Source organism: Oncorhynchus clarkii, chromosome 12, assembly GCF_045791955.1.
Source record: "Oncorhynchus clarkii lewisi isolate Uvic-CL-2024 chromosome 12, UVic_Ocla_1.0, whole genome shotgun sequence".
NCBI classification, from domain to species: domain Eukaryota; kingdom Metazoa; phylum Chordata; class Actinopteri; order Salmoniformes; family Salmonidae; genus Oncorhynchus; species Oncorhynchus clarkii.
In genome coordinates, this window is record NC_092158.1 from 95887211 (window position 1) to 95905119 (window position 17909).

General features: G+C 41.9%; 1 protein-coding gene across 1 annotated transcript in view; it reads left to right on the plus strand.

Annotated features, from left to right (window-relative positions):
- The first annotated feature begins 877 nt into the window (after positions 1-877).
- LOC139422612 (unconventional myosin-XV-like) overlaps positions 878-17909 on the plus strand; it is a 188449-nt gene continuing 171417 nt past the window's right edge. The window contains exons 1-7 of the mRNA XM_071173758.1: positions 878-960; positions 1053-1116; positions 6104-6213; positions 8962-9036; positions 12328-12418; positions 12507-12512; positions 15524-15627. Of these exons, the coding sequence (XP_071029859.1) occupies positions 878-960; positions 1053-1116; positions 6104-6213; positions 8962-9036; positions 12328-12418; positions 12507-12512; positions 15524-15627 (533 nt within the window). The remainder of the gene's footprint in view (positions 961-1052; positions 1117-6103; positions 6214-8961; positions 9037-12327; positions 12419-12506; positions 12513-15523; positions 15628-17909) is intronic.

Here is a 17909-nt window from a genome sequence, read left to right on the forward strand (position 1 = left end):
CGATAAGGTAATACTGGTAATACTGGTACGATAAGGTAATACTGGTACGATAAGGTAACACTGGTATGATAAGGTAATACTGGTAATACTGGTACGATAAGGTAATACTGGTAATACTGGTATGATAAGGTAATACTGGTAATACTGGTACGATAAGGTAATACTGGTACGATAAGGTAATACTGGTAATACTGGTACGATAAGGTAATACTGGTACGATAAGGTAATACTGGTAATACCGGTACGATAAGGTAATACTGGTAATACTGGTACGATAAGGTAATACTGGTACGATAAGGTAACACTGGTATGATAAGGTAATACTGGTAATACTGGTACGATAAGGTAATACTGGTATGATAATGTAATACTGGTACTGCTGGTACAATAAGGTAATAGCAGTAATACTGGCACGACAAGGTAATACTGGTAATACTGGTACGATAAGGTAATACTGGTAATACTGGTACGATAAGGTAATACTGGTAATACTGGTACGATAAGGTAATACTGGTACGATAAGGTAACACTGGTATGATAAGGTAATACTGGTAATACTGGTACGATAAGGTAATACTGGTAATACTGGTATGATAAGGTAATACTGGTAATACTGGTACGATAAGGTAATACTGGTACGATAAGGTAATACTGGTAATACTGGTACGATAAGGTAACACTGGTAATACTGGTATGATATGGTAATATTGGTAATACTGGTACGATAAGGTAATACTGGTATGATAAAGTAATACTGGTAATACTGGTACGATAAGGTAATACTGGTACGATAAGGTAATACCTGCATGATAAGTGGTACTGGATGCGATGTCTTGTGAATGTCGGTAGATGAACTCAACTGTGTGTCTGTGTGTAGATGTACTCCATCCGCAGCCTGCCCAGCATGGTGTACCGGGAGCAGCCAGAGGAAGACGGAGTAGAGGACATGACGCAGCTGGAGTGAGAACACAACACAACACAACAGCCTTATTTAAAGGATGTGGAAGCTGCTATTTCAGCTGGTCTGTGTGCTTCTGTGTCTGTTGTTCCAGGGAGCTGTCTGAGGGATCTGTGCTGCTCAACCTGAAGAAGAGGTTTGAGAGAGAGATCATCTATGTGAGTTTACTAACAACTCACTGGACACTGTACGCCCATTACCTGATAAACTAATAACATTCACACATGTCCCTCTATCCCCTGTACAGACGTATAGCTAGGATCCTGTTGTGTGTGTGTGTGTGTGTGTGTGTGTGTGTGTGTGTGTGCGCGCGCGCGCGCACACACACACACACAGTGGTGGAAAAATGTCCCAATTGTCATACTTGAGTAAAAGTATAGATACCTTAATAGAAAATGACTCAAATTAAAGTGAAAGTCACCCAGTAAAATACTACTTTAGTAAAAGTCTAAAAGTATTTGGTTTTAAATGTACTAAAGTATCAAAAGTATAAGTATAAATCATTTGAAATTCCTTTTATGAAGCAGACGGCAGCATATTGTTTATTATTCATTTACGGATAGCCAGGGGCACACTCCAAAAGTCAGACATCATTTACAGATAGCCAGGGGCACACTCCAAAAGTCAGACATCATTTACAGATCGCCAGGGGCACACTCCAAAAGTCAGACATCATTTACGGATCGCCAGGGGCACACTCCAAAAGTCAGACATCATTTACAGATAGCCAGGGGCACACTCCAAAAGTCAGACATCATTTACAGATAGCCAGGGGCACACTCCAAAAGTCAGACATCATTTACAGATAGCCAGGGGCACACTCCAAAAGTCAGACATCATTTACAAATAGCCAGGGGCACACTCCAAAAGTCAGACATCATTTACAGATAGCCAGGGGCACACTCCAAAAGTCAGACATCATTTACAGATAGCCAGGGGCACACTCCAAAAGTCAGACATCATTTACAGATAGCCAGGGGCACACTCCAAAAGTCAGACATCATTTACAGATCGCCAGGGGCACACTCCAAAAGTCAGACATCATTTACAGATCGCCAGGGGCACACTCCAAAAGTCAGACATCATTTACAGATCGCCAGGGGCACACTCCAAAAGTCAGACATCATTTACAGATAGCCAGGGGCACACTCCAAAAGTCAGACATCATTTACAGATAGCCAGGGGCACACTCCAAAAGTCAGACATCATTTACAGATAGCCAGGGGCACACTCCAAAAGTCAGACATCATTTACGGATAGCCAGGGGCACACTCCAAAAGTCAGACATCATTTACGGATCGCCAGGGGCACACTCCAAAAGTCAGACATCATTTACGGATCGCCAGGGGCACACTCCAAAAGTCAGACATCATTTACGGATCGCCAGGGGCACACTCCAAAAGTCAGACATCATTTACGGATCGCCAGGGGCACACTCCAAAAGTCAGACATCATTTACGGATAGCCAGGGGCACACTCCAAAAGTCAGACATCATTTACGGATCGCCAGGGGCACACTCCAAAAGTCAGACATCATTTACAGATAGCCAGGGGCACACTCCAAAAGTCAGACATCATTTACAGATAGCCAGGGGCACACTCCAAAAGTCAGACATCATTTACAGATAGCCAGGGGCACACTCCAAAAGTCAGACATCATTTACGGATAGCCAGGGGCACACTCCAAAAGTCAGACATCATTTACGGATCGCCAGGGGCACACTCCAAAAGTCAGACATCATTTACGGATCGCCAGGGGCACACTCCAAAAGTCAGACATCATTTACGGATCGCCAGGGGCACACTCCAAAAGTCAGACATCATTTACGGATCGCCAGGGGCACACTCCAAAAGTCAGACATCATTTACGGATAGCCAGGGGCACACTCCAAAAGTCAGACATCATTTACAGATAGCCAGGGGCACACTCCAAAAGTCAGACATCATTTACGGATAGCCAGGGGCACACTCCAAAAGTCAGACATCATTTACGGATCGCCAGGGGCACACTCCAAAAGTCAGACATCATTTACGGATCGCCAGGGGCACACTCCAAAAGTCAGACATCATTTACGGATCGCCAGGGGCACACTCCAAAAGTCAGACATCATTTACGGATAGCCAGGGGCACACTCCAAAAGTCAGACATCATTTACGGATCGCCAGGGGCACACTCCAAAAGTCAGACATCATTTACGGATCGCCAGGGGCACACTCCAAAAGTCAGACATCATTTACGGATAGCCAGGGGCACACTCCAAAAGTCAGACATCATTTACAAACCAAGCATGTGTGTTTAGTGAGTCTGCCAGGTCAGAGACAGTAGGGATGACCAGGGATGTTGTCTTGATCAGAGGCAGTAGGGATGACCAGGGATGTTCTCTGTTTAGTGAGTCTGCCAGATCAGAGACAGTAGGGATGACCAGGGATGTTCTCTGTTTAGTGAGTCCACCAGATCAGAGGCAGTAGGGATGACCAGGGATGTTCTCTGTTTAGTGAGTCCTCCAGATCAGAGGCAGTAGGGATGACCAGGGATGTTCTCTGTTTAGTGAGTCTGCCAGTTTAGAGGCAGTAGGGATGACCAGGGATGTTCTCTTGATCAGAGGCAGTAGGGATGACCAGGGATGTTCTCTTGATCAGAGGCAGTAGGGATGACCTGGGATGTTCTCTTGATCAGAGGTAGTAGGGATGACCAGGGATGTTCTCTTGATCAGAGGCAGTAGGGATGTTTTTACTTAAGTACTTTACACCACTGTGTGTGTAACGTCTTTCCCCTGTCTCATACATTCACCACTGTTCAAAAATTTGGGGTCACTTAGAAATGTCCCTGTTTTAGAAAGAAAAGCACATTTTTAGTCCATTAAAATAACATCAAATTGATCAGAAATACAGTGTAGACATTGTTAATGTTGTAAATGACTATTGTAGCTGGAAACAGCTGATGTTTTAATGGAATATCTACATAGGCGTACAGAGGCCCATTATCAGTAACCATCACTCCTGTGTTCCAATGGCACGTTGTGTTAGCTAATCCAAGTTTATCATTTTATAAAGGCTAGTTGATCATTAGAAAACCCTTTTGCGACTTTGTTAGCACAGCTGAAAACTGTTGTCCTGATTAAAGAAGCAATGAAACTGGCCTTCTGTAGACTAATCGAGTATCTGGAGCATCAGCATTTGTGGATTCGATTACAGGCTCAAAATGGCCAGAAACAAAGACCTTTCTTCTGAATCTCGTCAATCTATTCTTGTTCTGAGAAATTAAGGCTGTTCCATGCGAGAAATTGCCAAGAAACTGAAGATCTCGTACAATGCTGTGTACTACTCCCTTCAAAGAACAGATCAAACTGGCCCTGACCAGAATAGAAAGAGGAGTGGGAGGCCCCGGTGCACAACTGAGCAAGAGGACAAGTACATTAGTGTCTAGTTTGAGAAACAGACGCCTCACAAGTCCTCAGCTGGCAGCTTCATTAAATAGTACCCGCAAAACACTAGTCTCAACGTCAACAGTGAAGAGGCAACTCTGGGTTGCTGGCCTTCTCTCTAGCCTCAGTGAACCCCTATAAGATGTTCAACATGTATCTCTCTGTCTCTAGTCATATATAGGAAGTATCCTGGTCTCAGTGAACCCTCTAGACATATATAGATAGTGTCCTGGTCAACATGTATATCTCTGTCTCTAGACATATATAGCTAGTATCCTGGTCTCGGTGAACCCTCTAGACATATATAGGTAGTATCCTGGTCTCGGTGAACCCTCTAGACATATATAGGTAGTATCCTGGTCAACATGTATCTCTCTGTCTCTAGACATATATAGGTAGTATCCTGGTCAACATGTACCTCTCTGTCTCTAGTCATATATAGGTAGTATCCTGGTCTCAGTGAACCCTCTAGACATATATAGGTAGTATCCTGGTCTCGGTGAACCCTCTAGACATATATAGGTAGTATCCTGGTCTCAGTGAACCCTCTAGACATTTATAGGTAGTATCCTGGTCAACATGTACCTCTCTGTCTCTAGACATATATAGGTAGTATCCTGGTCAACATGTATCTCTCTGTCTCTAGACATATATAGGTAGTATCCTGGTCTCAGTGAACCCCTATAGGATGTTCAACATGTATCTCTCTGTCTCTAGACATATATAGGTAGTATCCTGGTCAACATGTACCTCTCTGTCTCTAGACATATATAGGTAGTATCCTGGTCTCAGTGAACCCTCTAGACATATATAGGTAGTATCCTGGTCTCAGTGAACCCTCTAGACATAGATAGGTAGTATCCTGGTCTCAGTGAACCCTCTAGACATATATAGGTAGTATCCTGGTCTCGGTGAACCCCTATAGGATTTTCAACATGTATCTCTCTTTCTCTAGACATATATAGGTAGTATCCTGGTTTCAGTGAACCCTCTAGACATATATAGGTAGTATCCTGGTCAACATGTACCTCTCTGTCTCTAGACATATATAGGTAGTATCCTGGTCAACATGTATCTCTCTGTCTCTAGACATATATAGGTAGTATCCTGGTCTCAGTGAACCCTCTAGACATATATAGGTAGTATCCTGGTCTCAGTGAACCCTCTAGACATATATAGGTAGTATCCTGGTCTCAGTGAACCCTCTAGACATATATAGGTAGTATCCTGGTCTCAGTGAACCCTCTAGACATATATAGGTAGTATCCTGGTCAACATGTACCTCTCTGTCTCTAGACATATATTGGTAGTATCCTGGTCTCAGTGAACCCTCTAGACATATATAGGTAGTATCCTGGTCTCAGTGAACCCTCTAGACATATATAGGTAGTATCCTGGTCAACATGTACCTCTCTGTCTCTAGACATATATAGGTAGTATCCTGGTCTCGGTGAACCCCTATAGGATGTTCAACATGTATCTCTCTGTCTCTAGACATATATAGGTAGTATCCTGGTCTCAGTGAACCCTCTAGACATATATAGGTAGTATCCTGGTCAACATGTACCTCTCTGGTCTCTGTGAACCCTCTAGACATATATAGGTAGTATCCTGGTCTCAGTGAACCCTCTAGACATATATAGGTAGTATCCTGGTCTCAGTGAACCCTCTAGACATATATAGGTAGTATCCTGGTCAACATGTACCTCTCTGTCTCTAGACATATATAGGTAGTATCCTGGTCTCGGTGAACCCCTATAGGATGTTCAACATGTACGGAACTGACATGGTGCTGAAGCACAAGGGAACCGCTCTGGGAGAGAACCCTCCGTAAGAACATTTCCTGTTCCTGTGTTGTTGTGATGCGTGTCTGTTTGTTAGAAGTGTATGTGTGTGTGTGTGTGTGTGTGTGTGTGTGTGTGTTTTGTGTCTATGTGTGTATGTGTTAATGCAATGTAGCGTGTGTGTGTGTTGTTGGTGTATTGTGTGTATTAGTGGTGTGTTATTGGTGTATTGTGTGTATTAGTGGTGTGTTATTGGTGTATTGTGTGTATTATTGGTGTATTGTGTGTTATTGGTGTATTGTGTGTTATTGGTGTATCCTGTGTATTAGTGGTGTGTTATTGGTGTATTGTGTGTATTATTGGTGTATTGTGTGTTATTGGTGTATTGTGTGTTATTGGTGTATCCTGTGTATTAGTGGTGTGTTATTGGTGTATTGTGTTATTGAAAAATTATTGGTGTATTATTGGTGTAATGGTGTGTTATTGTTGTATTGTGTGTATTATTGGTGTATTGTGTGTTACTGGTGTATTATTGGTGTGTTATTGTGTATTATTGGTGTATTATTGGTGTATTTTGTGTATTATTGGTGTGTTATTGTGTATTATTGTTGTATTGTGTGTATTATTGGTGTGTTATTGTGTATTATTGGTGTATAGTGTGTATTTTGTGTATTATTGGTGTGTTATTGTGTATTATTGTTGTATTGTGTGTATTATTGGTGTATTATTGTGTATTATTGGTGTGTTAGTGGTGTATTGTGTATTATTGGTGTATTATTGGTGTGTTAGTGGTGTATTGTGTATTATTGGTGTATTATTGGTGTGTTAGTGGTGTATTGTGTATTATTGGTGTATTATTGTTGTATTGTGTGTATTATTGGTGTATTTTGTGTATTATTGGTGTGTTATTGTGTATTATTGTTGTATTGTGTGTATTATTGGTGTGTTATTGTGTATTATTGGTGTATTATTGGTGTATTTTGTGTATTATTGGTGTATTATTGGTGTGTTAGTGGTGTATTGTGTATTATTGGTGTATTATTGGTGTGTTATTGTGTATTATTGGTGTATTATTGGTGTATTTTGTGTATTATTGGTGTATTATTGGTGTGTTAGTGGTGTATTGTGTATTATTGGTGTATTGTGTATTATTGGTGCATTGTTGGTGTATTGGTGAATTATTGGTGTATTGTGTGTGTTATTGGTGTATTATTGGTGTATTGGTGAATTATTGGTGTATTATTGGTGTGTTATTGGTCTATTAGTGGTGTATTGTGTGTTATTGGTGTATTATTGGTGTACTATTGGTCTATTGTGTGTGTTATTGGTGTATTGTGTGTGTTATTGGTGTATTGTGTGTATTGTGTGTTATTGTTGTGTTATTGGTGTATTGTGTGTTATTGATGTATTATTTGTGTATTGTGTTTGTTTTTGGTGTATTGTGTGTGTTATTGGTGTATTGTGTGTGTTATTGGTGTATTATTGGTGTATTGTGTGTGTTATTGGTGTATTGTGTATTATTGGTGTATTGTGTGTGTTATTGGTGTATTGTGTTTGTTATTGGTGTATTGTGTTTGTTATTGGTGTATTGTGTGTGTTATTTGTGTATTGTGTGTTTTATTGGTGTATTATTGGTGTATTGTGTGTGTTATTGGTGTATTGTGTGTTATTGGTGTATTGTGTGTATTATTGGTGTATTGTGTGTGTTATTGGTGTATTGTGTGTATTATTTGTGTATTGTGTTTGTTATTGGTGTATTGTGTTTTTTATTGGTGTATTATTGGTGTATTGTGTGTATTATTGGTGTATTGTGTGTATTATTGGTGTATAGTGTGTATTATTGGTGTATTGTGTGTTATTGGTGTACTGTGTGTATTATTGGTGTATTGTGCGTTATTGGTGTATTGTGTTTTTTATTGGTGTATTGTGTGTATTATTGGTGTATTGTGTGTGTTATTGGTGTATTGTGTGTATTATTGGTGTATTATTGGTGTATTGTGTGTGTTATTGGTGTATTGTGTGTATTATTGGTGTATTGTGTGTGTTATTGGTGTATTGTGTGTATTATTGGTGTATTGTGCGTTATTGGTGTATAGTGTGTATTATTGGTGTATTGTGTGTATTATTGGTGTATTATTGGTGTATTGTGTGTGTAATTGGTGTTATTGGTGTACTGTGTGTATTATTGGTGTATTGTGTGTTATTGGTGTATAGTGTGTATTATTGGTGTATTGTGTGTTATTGGTGTATAGTGTGTATTATTGGTGTATTGTGTATTATTGGTGTATAGTGTGTATTATTGGTGTATTGTGTGTTATTGGTGTATAGTGTGTATTATTGGTGTATTGTGTGTTATTGGTGTACTGTGTGTATTATTGGTGTATTGTGTGTTATTGGTGTACTGTGTGTATTATTGGTGTATTATGTGTTATTGGTGTACTGTGTGTATTATTGGTGTATTGTGTGTTATTGGTGTATAGTGTGTATTATTGGTGTATTGTGTGTTATTGGTGTACTGTGTGTATTATTGGTGTATTGTGTGTTATTGGTGTATAGTGGGTATTATTGGTGTATTGTGTGTTATTGGTGTATAGTGTGTATTATTGGTGTATTGTGTGTTATTGGTGTATAGTGTGTATTATTGGTGTATTGTGTGTTATTGGTGTACTGTGTGTATTATTGGTGTATTGTGTGTTATTGGTGTATAGTGTGTATTATTGGTGTATTGTGTGCTAAATGATGTTTTATTCATGCTACTGTTTTATCTTTGTGTCCATTCTGTGGTCCTCCTCAGACACCTGTTTGCCATAGCAAACGTCTCCTACACCAAAATGATGGATGCCAAACAGAACCAGGTTATTATAATCAGGTGACTACACAACACAGCTGCTTCCTCCTGATACGCTCTAGCCCCAGGTCCTGGGGACCCAAATGGGAAGAAAGGAACCCCCCTGTCTGGGACACTCTAGCTGTGTTCTGAAGGACCCCCCCTGTCTGGGATTCTCTAGCTGTGTTCTGAAAGACCACCCCCCCCCCCCCTTCTGTCTGGGACACTCTAGCTGTGTTCTGAAAGACCACCCCCCCCTTCTGTCTGGGACACTCTAGCTGTGTTCTGAAGGACCCCCGCCCCCCTGTCTGGGACACTCTAGCTGTGTTCTGAAGGACCTCCCCCCCCTGTTTGGGACACTCTAGCTGTGTTCTGAAGGACCCCTGCCCCCCTATCTGGGACACTCTAGCTGTGTTCTGAAGGACCCCCGCCCCCCTGTCTGGGACACTAGCTGTGTTCTGAAGGACCCCCCCTGTCTGGGACACTCTAGCTGTGTTCTGACGGACCCCCCTGTCTGGGACACTCTAGCTGTGTTCTGAAGGACCCCCGCCCCCCTGTCTGGGACACTCTAGCTGTGTTCTGAAGGACCTCTCCCCCCTGTTTGGGACACTCTAGCTGTGTTCTGAAGGAACCCCCCCCCTGTCTGGGACACTCTAGCTGTGTTCTGAAGGACCCCCCCTGTCTGGGACACTCTAGCTGTGTTCTGACGGACCCCCCTGTCTGGGACACTCTAGCTGTGTTCTGAAGGACCCCCGCCCCCCTGTCTGGGACACTCTAGCTGTGTTCTGATGGACCTCTCCCCCCTGTTTGGGACACTCTAGCTGTGTTCTGAAGGAACCCCCCCCCTGTCTGGGACACTCTAGCTGTGTTCTGAAGGACCTCCCCCCCTGTCTGGGACACTCTAGCTGTGTTCTGAAGGACCCCCCCCCCCCCCCCCCCTGTCGGGGACACTCTATCTTTGTTCTGAAGGAACCCCCCTCCCTGTCTGGGACACTCTAGCTGTGTTCTGAAGGTACCCCCCTCCCTGTCTGGGACACTCTAGCTGTGTTCTGAAGGAACCCCCCTCCCTGTCTGGGACACTCTAGCTGTGTTCTGAAGGAACCCCCCTCCCTGTCTGGGACACTCTAGCTGTGTTCTGACGGACCCCCCCTGTTTGGGACACTCTAGCTGTGTTCTGACGGACCCCCCCCCCCCTGTCTGGGACACTTTAGCTGTGTTCTGACGGACCCCCCCCTGTCTGGGACTCTCGAGTTGTGTTCTGATGGACCCCCCCTGTCTGGGACTCTCTAGCTGTGTTCTGAAGGAACACCCCTGTCTGGGACACTCTAGCTGTGTTCTGACGGACCCCTCCCCCCATGTCTGGGACACTTTAGCTGTGTTCTGACGGACCCCCCCTGTTTGGGACTCTCTAGCTGTGTTCTGACGGACCCCCCCTGTCTGGGACACTCTAGCTGTTGTCTGACGGACCCCCCCCCCCCCCCCTGTTTGGGACACTCTAGCTGTTGTCTGACGGAGACATCTGTAAGGAAAGACCAGCCATGTCTGTGCCGGTATCATATCATGTCTCAGAGGGAGTGTGAAGTTGGCCCAGTGAGCACATTCCAGCGTTAAGTTTCAGCTCTCCGTCTCTGGTTAACTGAAAACCTCCCCGTTACCGTCACCCTACACCGAGCACACAGGTCCACTCTGGACTGGATCATAATGATGGTGTTTAGTGGTAAGCTGTTGGCAGGGGAGGTAAGGAAAGGCTTGTTGTTTTTTGACCTTCATTTTGACAGGGAAGTCATTCTGAGACCAGGGTATCTTTTCCAGATGAGCCCTGCAGAAACACATCCAACACATACCAAATCAAATGAAACAGACAGGTTTATCTGAACGACCCAGGAGGACCAGAACATCTCAGCTCTGTAACCTGTTCCCCATAAAGGGCCCCAAAACACTAAAATCAGCTTTACCCAACTCTGTGGAGACCGAAGGGGCCTCCAGTGTTATTGAGACCAGGGTTGGTCATTTGGAAGTCTACATTGAATTAATGATGATAGATACATAGGAAGTTTCTGCCTGAATGATTTGTAAATAAACACAAGAGAATGCTGCTCTTTCCTTACATACAAAGAGGCCCAACCCACTTTTTAATACAAAACACAATGGTGAGTTCTAGAACCATCACCAGTAATAAACCTCAGGGAACAATGGTGAGTTCTAGAACCATCACCAGTAATAAACCTAAGGGAACAATGGTGAGTTCTAGAACCGTCACCAGTAATAAACCTAAGGGAACAATGGTGAGTTCTAGAACCATCACCAGTAATAAACCTCAGGGAACAATGGTGAGTTCTAGAACCATCACCAGTAATAAACCTAAAGGAACAATGGTGAGTTCTAGAGCCATCACCGGTAATAAATCTAAAGGAACAATGGTGAGTTCTAGAACCATCACCAGTAATAAACCTCAGGGAACAATGGTGAGTTCTAGAACCATCACCAGTAATAAACCTAAAGGAACAATGGTGAGTTCTAGAGCCATCACCGGTAATAAATCTAAGGGAACAATGGTGAGTTCTAGAACCATCACCAGTAATAAACCTAAGGGAACAATGGTGAGTTCTAGAACCATCACCAGTAATAAACCTAAGGGAACAATGGTGAGTTCTAGAACCATCACCAGTAATAAATCTAAGGGAACAATGGTGAGTTCTAGAACCATCACCAGTAATAAACCTAAGGGAACAATGGTGAGTTCTAGAACCATCACCAGTAATAAACCTAAGGGAACAATGGTGAGTTCTAGAACCATCACCGGTAATAAATCTAAGGGAACAATAGTGAGTTCTAGAACCATCACAGGTAATAAACCTCAGGGAACAATGGTGAGTTCTAGAACCATCACCAGTAATAAACCTAAGGGAACAATGGTGAGTTCTAGAACCATCACCGGTAATAAACCTAAGGGAACAATGGTGAGTTCTAGAACCATCACAGGTAATAAACCTCAGGGCCCAATGGTGAGTTCTAGAACCATCACCGGCAATAAACCTAAGGGCACAGTGGAAAACAGCATCTAGGGGTTTAAGTATAGTGCTGCGTGCATATAGATAATATCCCCAGAATCTAAAATAGACATAAAAGTGTCCTGGACAATTTCCTTCCTATTAACAAAAGTCAGACATGCTTTGTTTCTGTAAAAGAAACCAACCTTGACCAACTTCTTCACTGAAAAAAAGCATGCGTCTTGTTTGTACTTAGCACTAACTTCAGATCCAGTAGTGAGTGACCTGTGTGTTGGTGGTGTTTTAGTGTTTATATTGACATTAAGTTCTGTGTGTGTTTCAGTGGGGAGAGTGGATCAGGGAAGACTGAGGCCACTAAACTGCTGCTGCGTTACCTAGCAGCAATACACCACAAACACAACATTACACAACAGGTAAACACTCACACACACTCTCACACACACTTCTGTATCCTAACCTTGTCTTCCTGTGTCTGACTCCCTGTGTCTCTGTGCTGCTCAGATTAAGGTAGCTGGTTTCTGCATGCCTCTCTGTCTGTCAGTGTTCAGTAAAGCTTGGTTTGTGTCCCAATTACCATACTATCATATTCCATTCTATTACCATACTATCATTCCATTCCATTACCATACTATCATTCCATTCTATTACCATACTATCATTCCATTCTATTACCATACTATCATTCCATTCTATTACCATACTATCATTCCATTCTATTACCATACTATCATTCCATTCTATTACCATACTATCATTCCATTCTATTACCATACTATCATTCCATTCTATTACCATACTATCATATTCCATTCTATTACCATACTATCATTCCATTCTATTACCATACTATCATTCCATTCCATTACCATACTATCATTCCATTCTATTACCATACTATCATTCCATTCTATTACCATACTATCATTCCATTCTATTACCATACTATCATTCCATTCTATTACCATACTATCATTCCATTCTATTACCATACTATCATTCCATTCTATTACCATACTATCATTCCATTCTATTACCATACTATCATTCCATTCTATTACCATACTATCATCCCATTCTATTACCATACTATCATTCCATTCTATTACCATACTATCATTCCATTCTATTACCATACTATCATTCCATTCTATTACCATACTATCATTCCATTCTATTACCATACTATCATTCCATTCTATTACCATACTATCATTCCATTCTATTACCATACTATCATATTCCATTCTATTACCATACTATCATTCCATTCTATTACCATACTATCATTCCATTCTATTACCATACTATCATATTGTATTCTATTACCATACTATCATATTGTATCTATTACCATACTATCATTCCATTCTATTACCATACTATCATTCCATTCTATTACCATACTATCATTCCATTCTATTACCATACTATCATTCCATTCTATTACCATACTATCATTCCATTCTATTACCATACTATCATTCCATTCTATTACCATACTATCATTCCATTCTATTACCATACTATCATTCCATTCTATTACCATACTATCATTCCATTCTATTACCATACTATCATTCCATTCTATTACCATTGTGACTGTGTCTCTGTTGTGACTGTGTCTCTGCTGTACTGTTGTGACTGTTCTGACTGTGTCTCTGTTTACTGTTGTGACTGTTCTGATTGTCTCTGCGCTGTGCTGTTGTGACTGTTCAGACTGTGTCTCTGTTTACTGTTGTGACTGTTCTGACTGTCTCTGCGCTGTGCTTTTGTGACTGTTCTGACTGTGTCTCTGCTATACTGTTGTGACTGTTCTGACTGTGTTTCCACTATCTGTGTTCTGTAGAGTAGCTAGCTACACTGTCTACATGTTCTAACTGCTGTGTTCTGTAGAGTAGCTAGCTGTCTACATGTTCTACCTGCTGTGTTCTGAAGAGTAGCTAGCTACACTGTCTACATGTTTTACCTGCTGTGTTCTGTAGAGTAGCTAGCTGTCTACATGTTCTACCTGCTGTGTTCTGAAGAGTAGCTAGCTCCACTGTCTACATGTTCTACCTGCTGTGTTCTGTAGAGTAGCTAGCTGTCTGCATGTTCTACCTGCTGTGTTCTGTAGAGTAGCTAGCTCCACTGTCTGCATGTTCTACCTGTTGTGTTCTGAAGAGTAGCTAGCTGTCTGCATGTTCTACCTGCTGTGTTCTGAAGAGTAGCCAGCTACACTGTCTGCATGTTCTACCTGCTGTGTTCTGTAGAGTAGCTAGCTCCACTGTCTGCATGTTCTACCTGCTGTGTTCTGTAGAGTAGCTAGCTCCACTGTCTACATGTTCTACCTGCTGTGTTCTGTAGGGTAGCTAGCTGTCTGCATGTTCTACCTGCTGTGTTCTGTAGAGTAGCTAGCTCCACTGTCTACATGTTCTACCTGCTGTGTTCTGTAGAGTAGCTAGCTGTCTGCATGTTCTACCTGCTGTGTTCTGTAGAGTAGCTAGCTCCACTGTCTACATGTTCTACCTGCTGTGTTCTGTAGAGTAGCTAGCTGTCTGCATGTTCTACCTGCTGTGTTCTGTAGAGTAGCTAGCTCCACTGTCTGCATGTTCTACCTGTTGTGTTCTGAAGAGTAGCTAGCTGTCTGCATGTTCTACCTGCTGTGTTCTGAAGAGTAGCCAGCTACACTGTCTGCATGTTCTACCTGCTGTGTTCTGTAGAGTAGCTAGCTCCACTGTCTGCATGTTCTACCTGCTGTGTTCTGTAGAGTAGCTAGCTCCACTGTCTACATGTTCTACCTGCTGTGTTCTGTAGGGTAGCTAGCTGTCTGCATGTTCTACCTGCTGTGTTCTGTAGAGTAGCTAGCTCCACTGTCTACATGTTCTACCTGCTGTGTTCTGTAGAGTAGCTAGCTGTCTGCATGTTCTACCTGCTGTGTTCTGTAGAGTAGCTAGCTCCACTGTCTACATGTTCTACCTGCTGTGTTCTGTAGAGTAGCTAGCTGTCTGCATGTTCTACCTGTGGTGTTCTGTAGAGTAGCTAGCTGCACTGTCTGCATGTTCTACCTGCTGTGTTCTGAAGAGTAGCTAGCCACACTGTCTGCATGTTCTACCTGCTGTGTTCTGAAGAGTAGCTAGCTGTCTGCATGTTCTACCTGCTGTGTCCTGAAGAGTAGCTAGCTGTCTACATGTTCTACCTGCTGTGTTCTGTAGAGTAGCTAGCTGTTTACATGTTCTACCTGTTGTGTTCTGTAGAGTAGCTAGCTGTCTACATGTTCTACCTGCTGTGTTCTGTAGAGTAGCTAGCTGTCTACACATTCTCCCTGTTGTGTTCTGTAGAGTAGCTAGCTGTCTACATGTTCTACCTGTTGTGTTCTGTAGAGTAGCTAGCTGTCTACATGTTCTACCTGCTGTGTTCTGTAGAGTAGCTAGCTGTCTACATGTCTACCTGCTGTGTTCTGTAGAGTAGCTAGCTACACTGGACTTGTTCTACATGATGATATTTTCATTCTGATGTTTTATCTCTGAATACGTTGCCAGATTCTTGAGGCAGCTCCTCTTCTAGAATCCTTTGGAAATGCCAAAACAGTTCGCAACGACAACTCCAGTCGCTTCGGCAAATACGTGGAGATCTATCTGGAGGAGTGAGTATGATCTGGTATATATAGATCTATCTGGAGGAGTGAGTATGATCTGGTATATATAGATCTATCTGGAGGAGTGAGTATGATCTGGTATATATAGATCTATCTGGAGGAGTGAGTATGATCTGGTATATATAGATCTATCTGGAACAGTGAGTATGATCTGGTATATATAGATCTATCTGGAGGAGTGAGTATGATCTGGTATATATAGATCTCTCTGGAGGAGTGAGTATGATCTGGTATATATAGATCTATCTGGAGGAGTGAGTATGATCTGGTATATATAGATCTATCTGGAGGAGTGAGTATGATCTGGTATATATAGATCTATCTGGAGGAGTGAGTATGATCTGGTATATATAGATCTATCTGGAACAGTGAGTATGATCTGGTATATATAGATCTATCTGGAACAGTGAGTATGATCTGGTATAAAATCATCTATCTGGAACAGTGAGTATGATCAATAACTCTATCCTCTGGTCTATAACCTCTATCCTCTGGTCTATAACCTCTATCCTCTGGTCTATAACCTCTATCCTCTGGTCTATAACCTCTATCCTCTGGTTAACATCCTCTATCCTCTGGTCTATTACCTCTATCTATAACCTCTATCCTCTGGTCTATTACCTCTATCCTCTGGTCTATAACCTCTATCCTCTGGTCTATAACCCCTATCCTCTGGTCTATAACCTCTATCCTCTGGTCTATAACCTCTATCCTCTGGTCTATTACCTCTATCCTCTGGTCTATAACCTCTATCCTCTGGTCTATTACCTCTATCCTCTGGTCTATAACCTCTATCCTCTGGTCTATTACCTCTATCCTCTGGTCTATTACCTCTATCTATAACCTCTATCCTCTGGTCTATTACCTCTATCTATAACCTCTATCCTCTGGTCTATTACCTCTATCTATAACCTCTATCCTCTGGTCTATAACCTCTATCCTCTGGTCTATAACCTCTATCATCTGGTCTATAACCTCTATCCTCTGGTCTATAACCTATAGCCTCTGGTCTATAACCTCTATCCTCTGGTCTATTACCTCTATCTATAACCTCTATCCTCTGGTCTATAACCTCTATCATCTGGTCTATAACCTCTATCATCTGGTCTATAACCTCTATCCTCTGGTCTATAATCTCTATTCTCTGGTCTATAACCTCTATCTATAACCTCTATCCTCTGGTCTATAGCCTCTGGTCTATAACCTCTATCCTCTGGTCTATAACCTCTATCCTCACATCTATAACCTCTATCCTCTGGTCTATAACCTCTATCTATAACCTCTATCCTCTGGTCTATAACCTCTATCCTCTGGGCTCTATCCTCTATCCTCTGGTCTATAGCCTCCTATCTATAACCTCTATCCTCTGGTCTATTACCTCTATCTATAACCTCTATCCTCTGGTCTATAACCTCTATCATCTGGTCTATTACCTCTATCTGTAACCTCTATCATCTGGTCTATAACCTCTATCCTCTGGTCTATAACCTCTATCCTCTGGTCTATAACCTCTATCTATAATCTCTATCCTCTGGTCTATTACCTCTATCTATAACCTCTATCATCTGGTCTATAACCTCTATCCTCTGGTCTATAACCTCTATCCTCTGGTCTATAACCTATATCCTCTATCTATAACCTCTATCTATAACCTCTATCCTCTGGTCTATAAACTCTATCTATAACCTCTATCCTCTATCTATAACCTCTATCTATAACCTCTATCCTCTGGTCTATAACCTCTATCTATAACCTCTATCCTCTGATCTATAACCTCTATCCTCTGGTCTATAACCTCTATCTATAACCTCTATCTATAACCTCTACCCTCTGGTCTATAACCTCTGTCCTCTGGTCTATAACCTCTATCCTCTATCTATAACCTCTATCCTCTGGTCTATAACCTCTGTCCTCTGGTCTATAACCTCTATCCTCTGGTCTATTACCTCTATCTATAACCTCTATCCTCTGGTCTATAACTTCTATCTATAATATCTATCTATAACCTATCTGGAACAGTGAGTATGATCTGGTATATATAGATCTATCTGGAACAGTGAGTATGATCTGGTATAAAATCATCTATCTGGAACAGTGAGTATGATCAATAACTCTATCCTCTGGTCTATAACCTCTATCCTCTGGTCTATAACCTCTATCCTCTGGTCTATAACCTCTATCCTCTGGTCTATAACCTCTATCCTCTGGTCTATAACCTCTATCCTTTGGTCTATAACCTCTATCCTCTGGTCTATAACCTCTATCCTCTG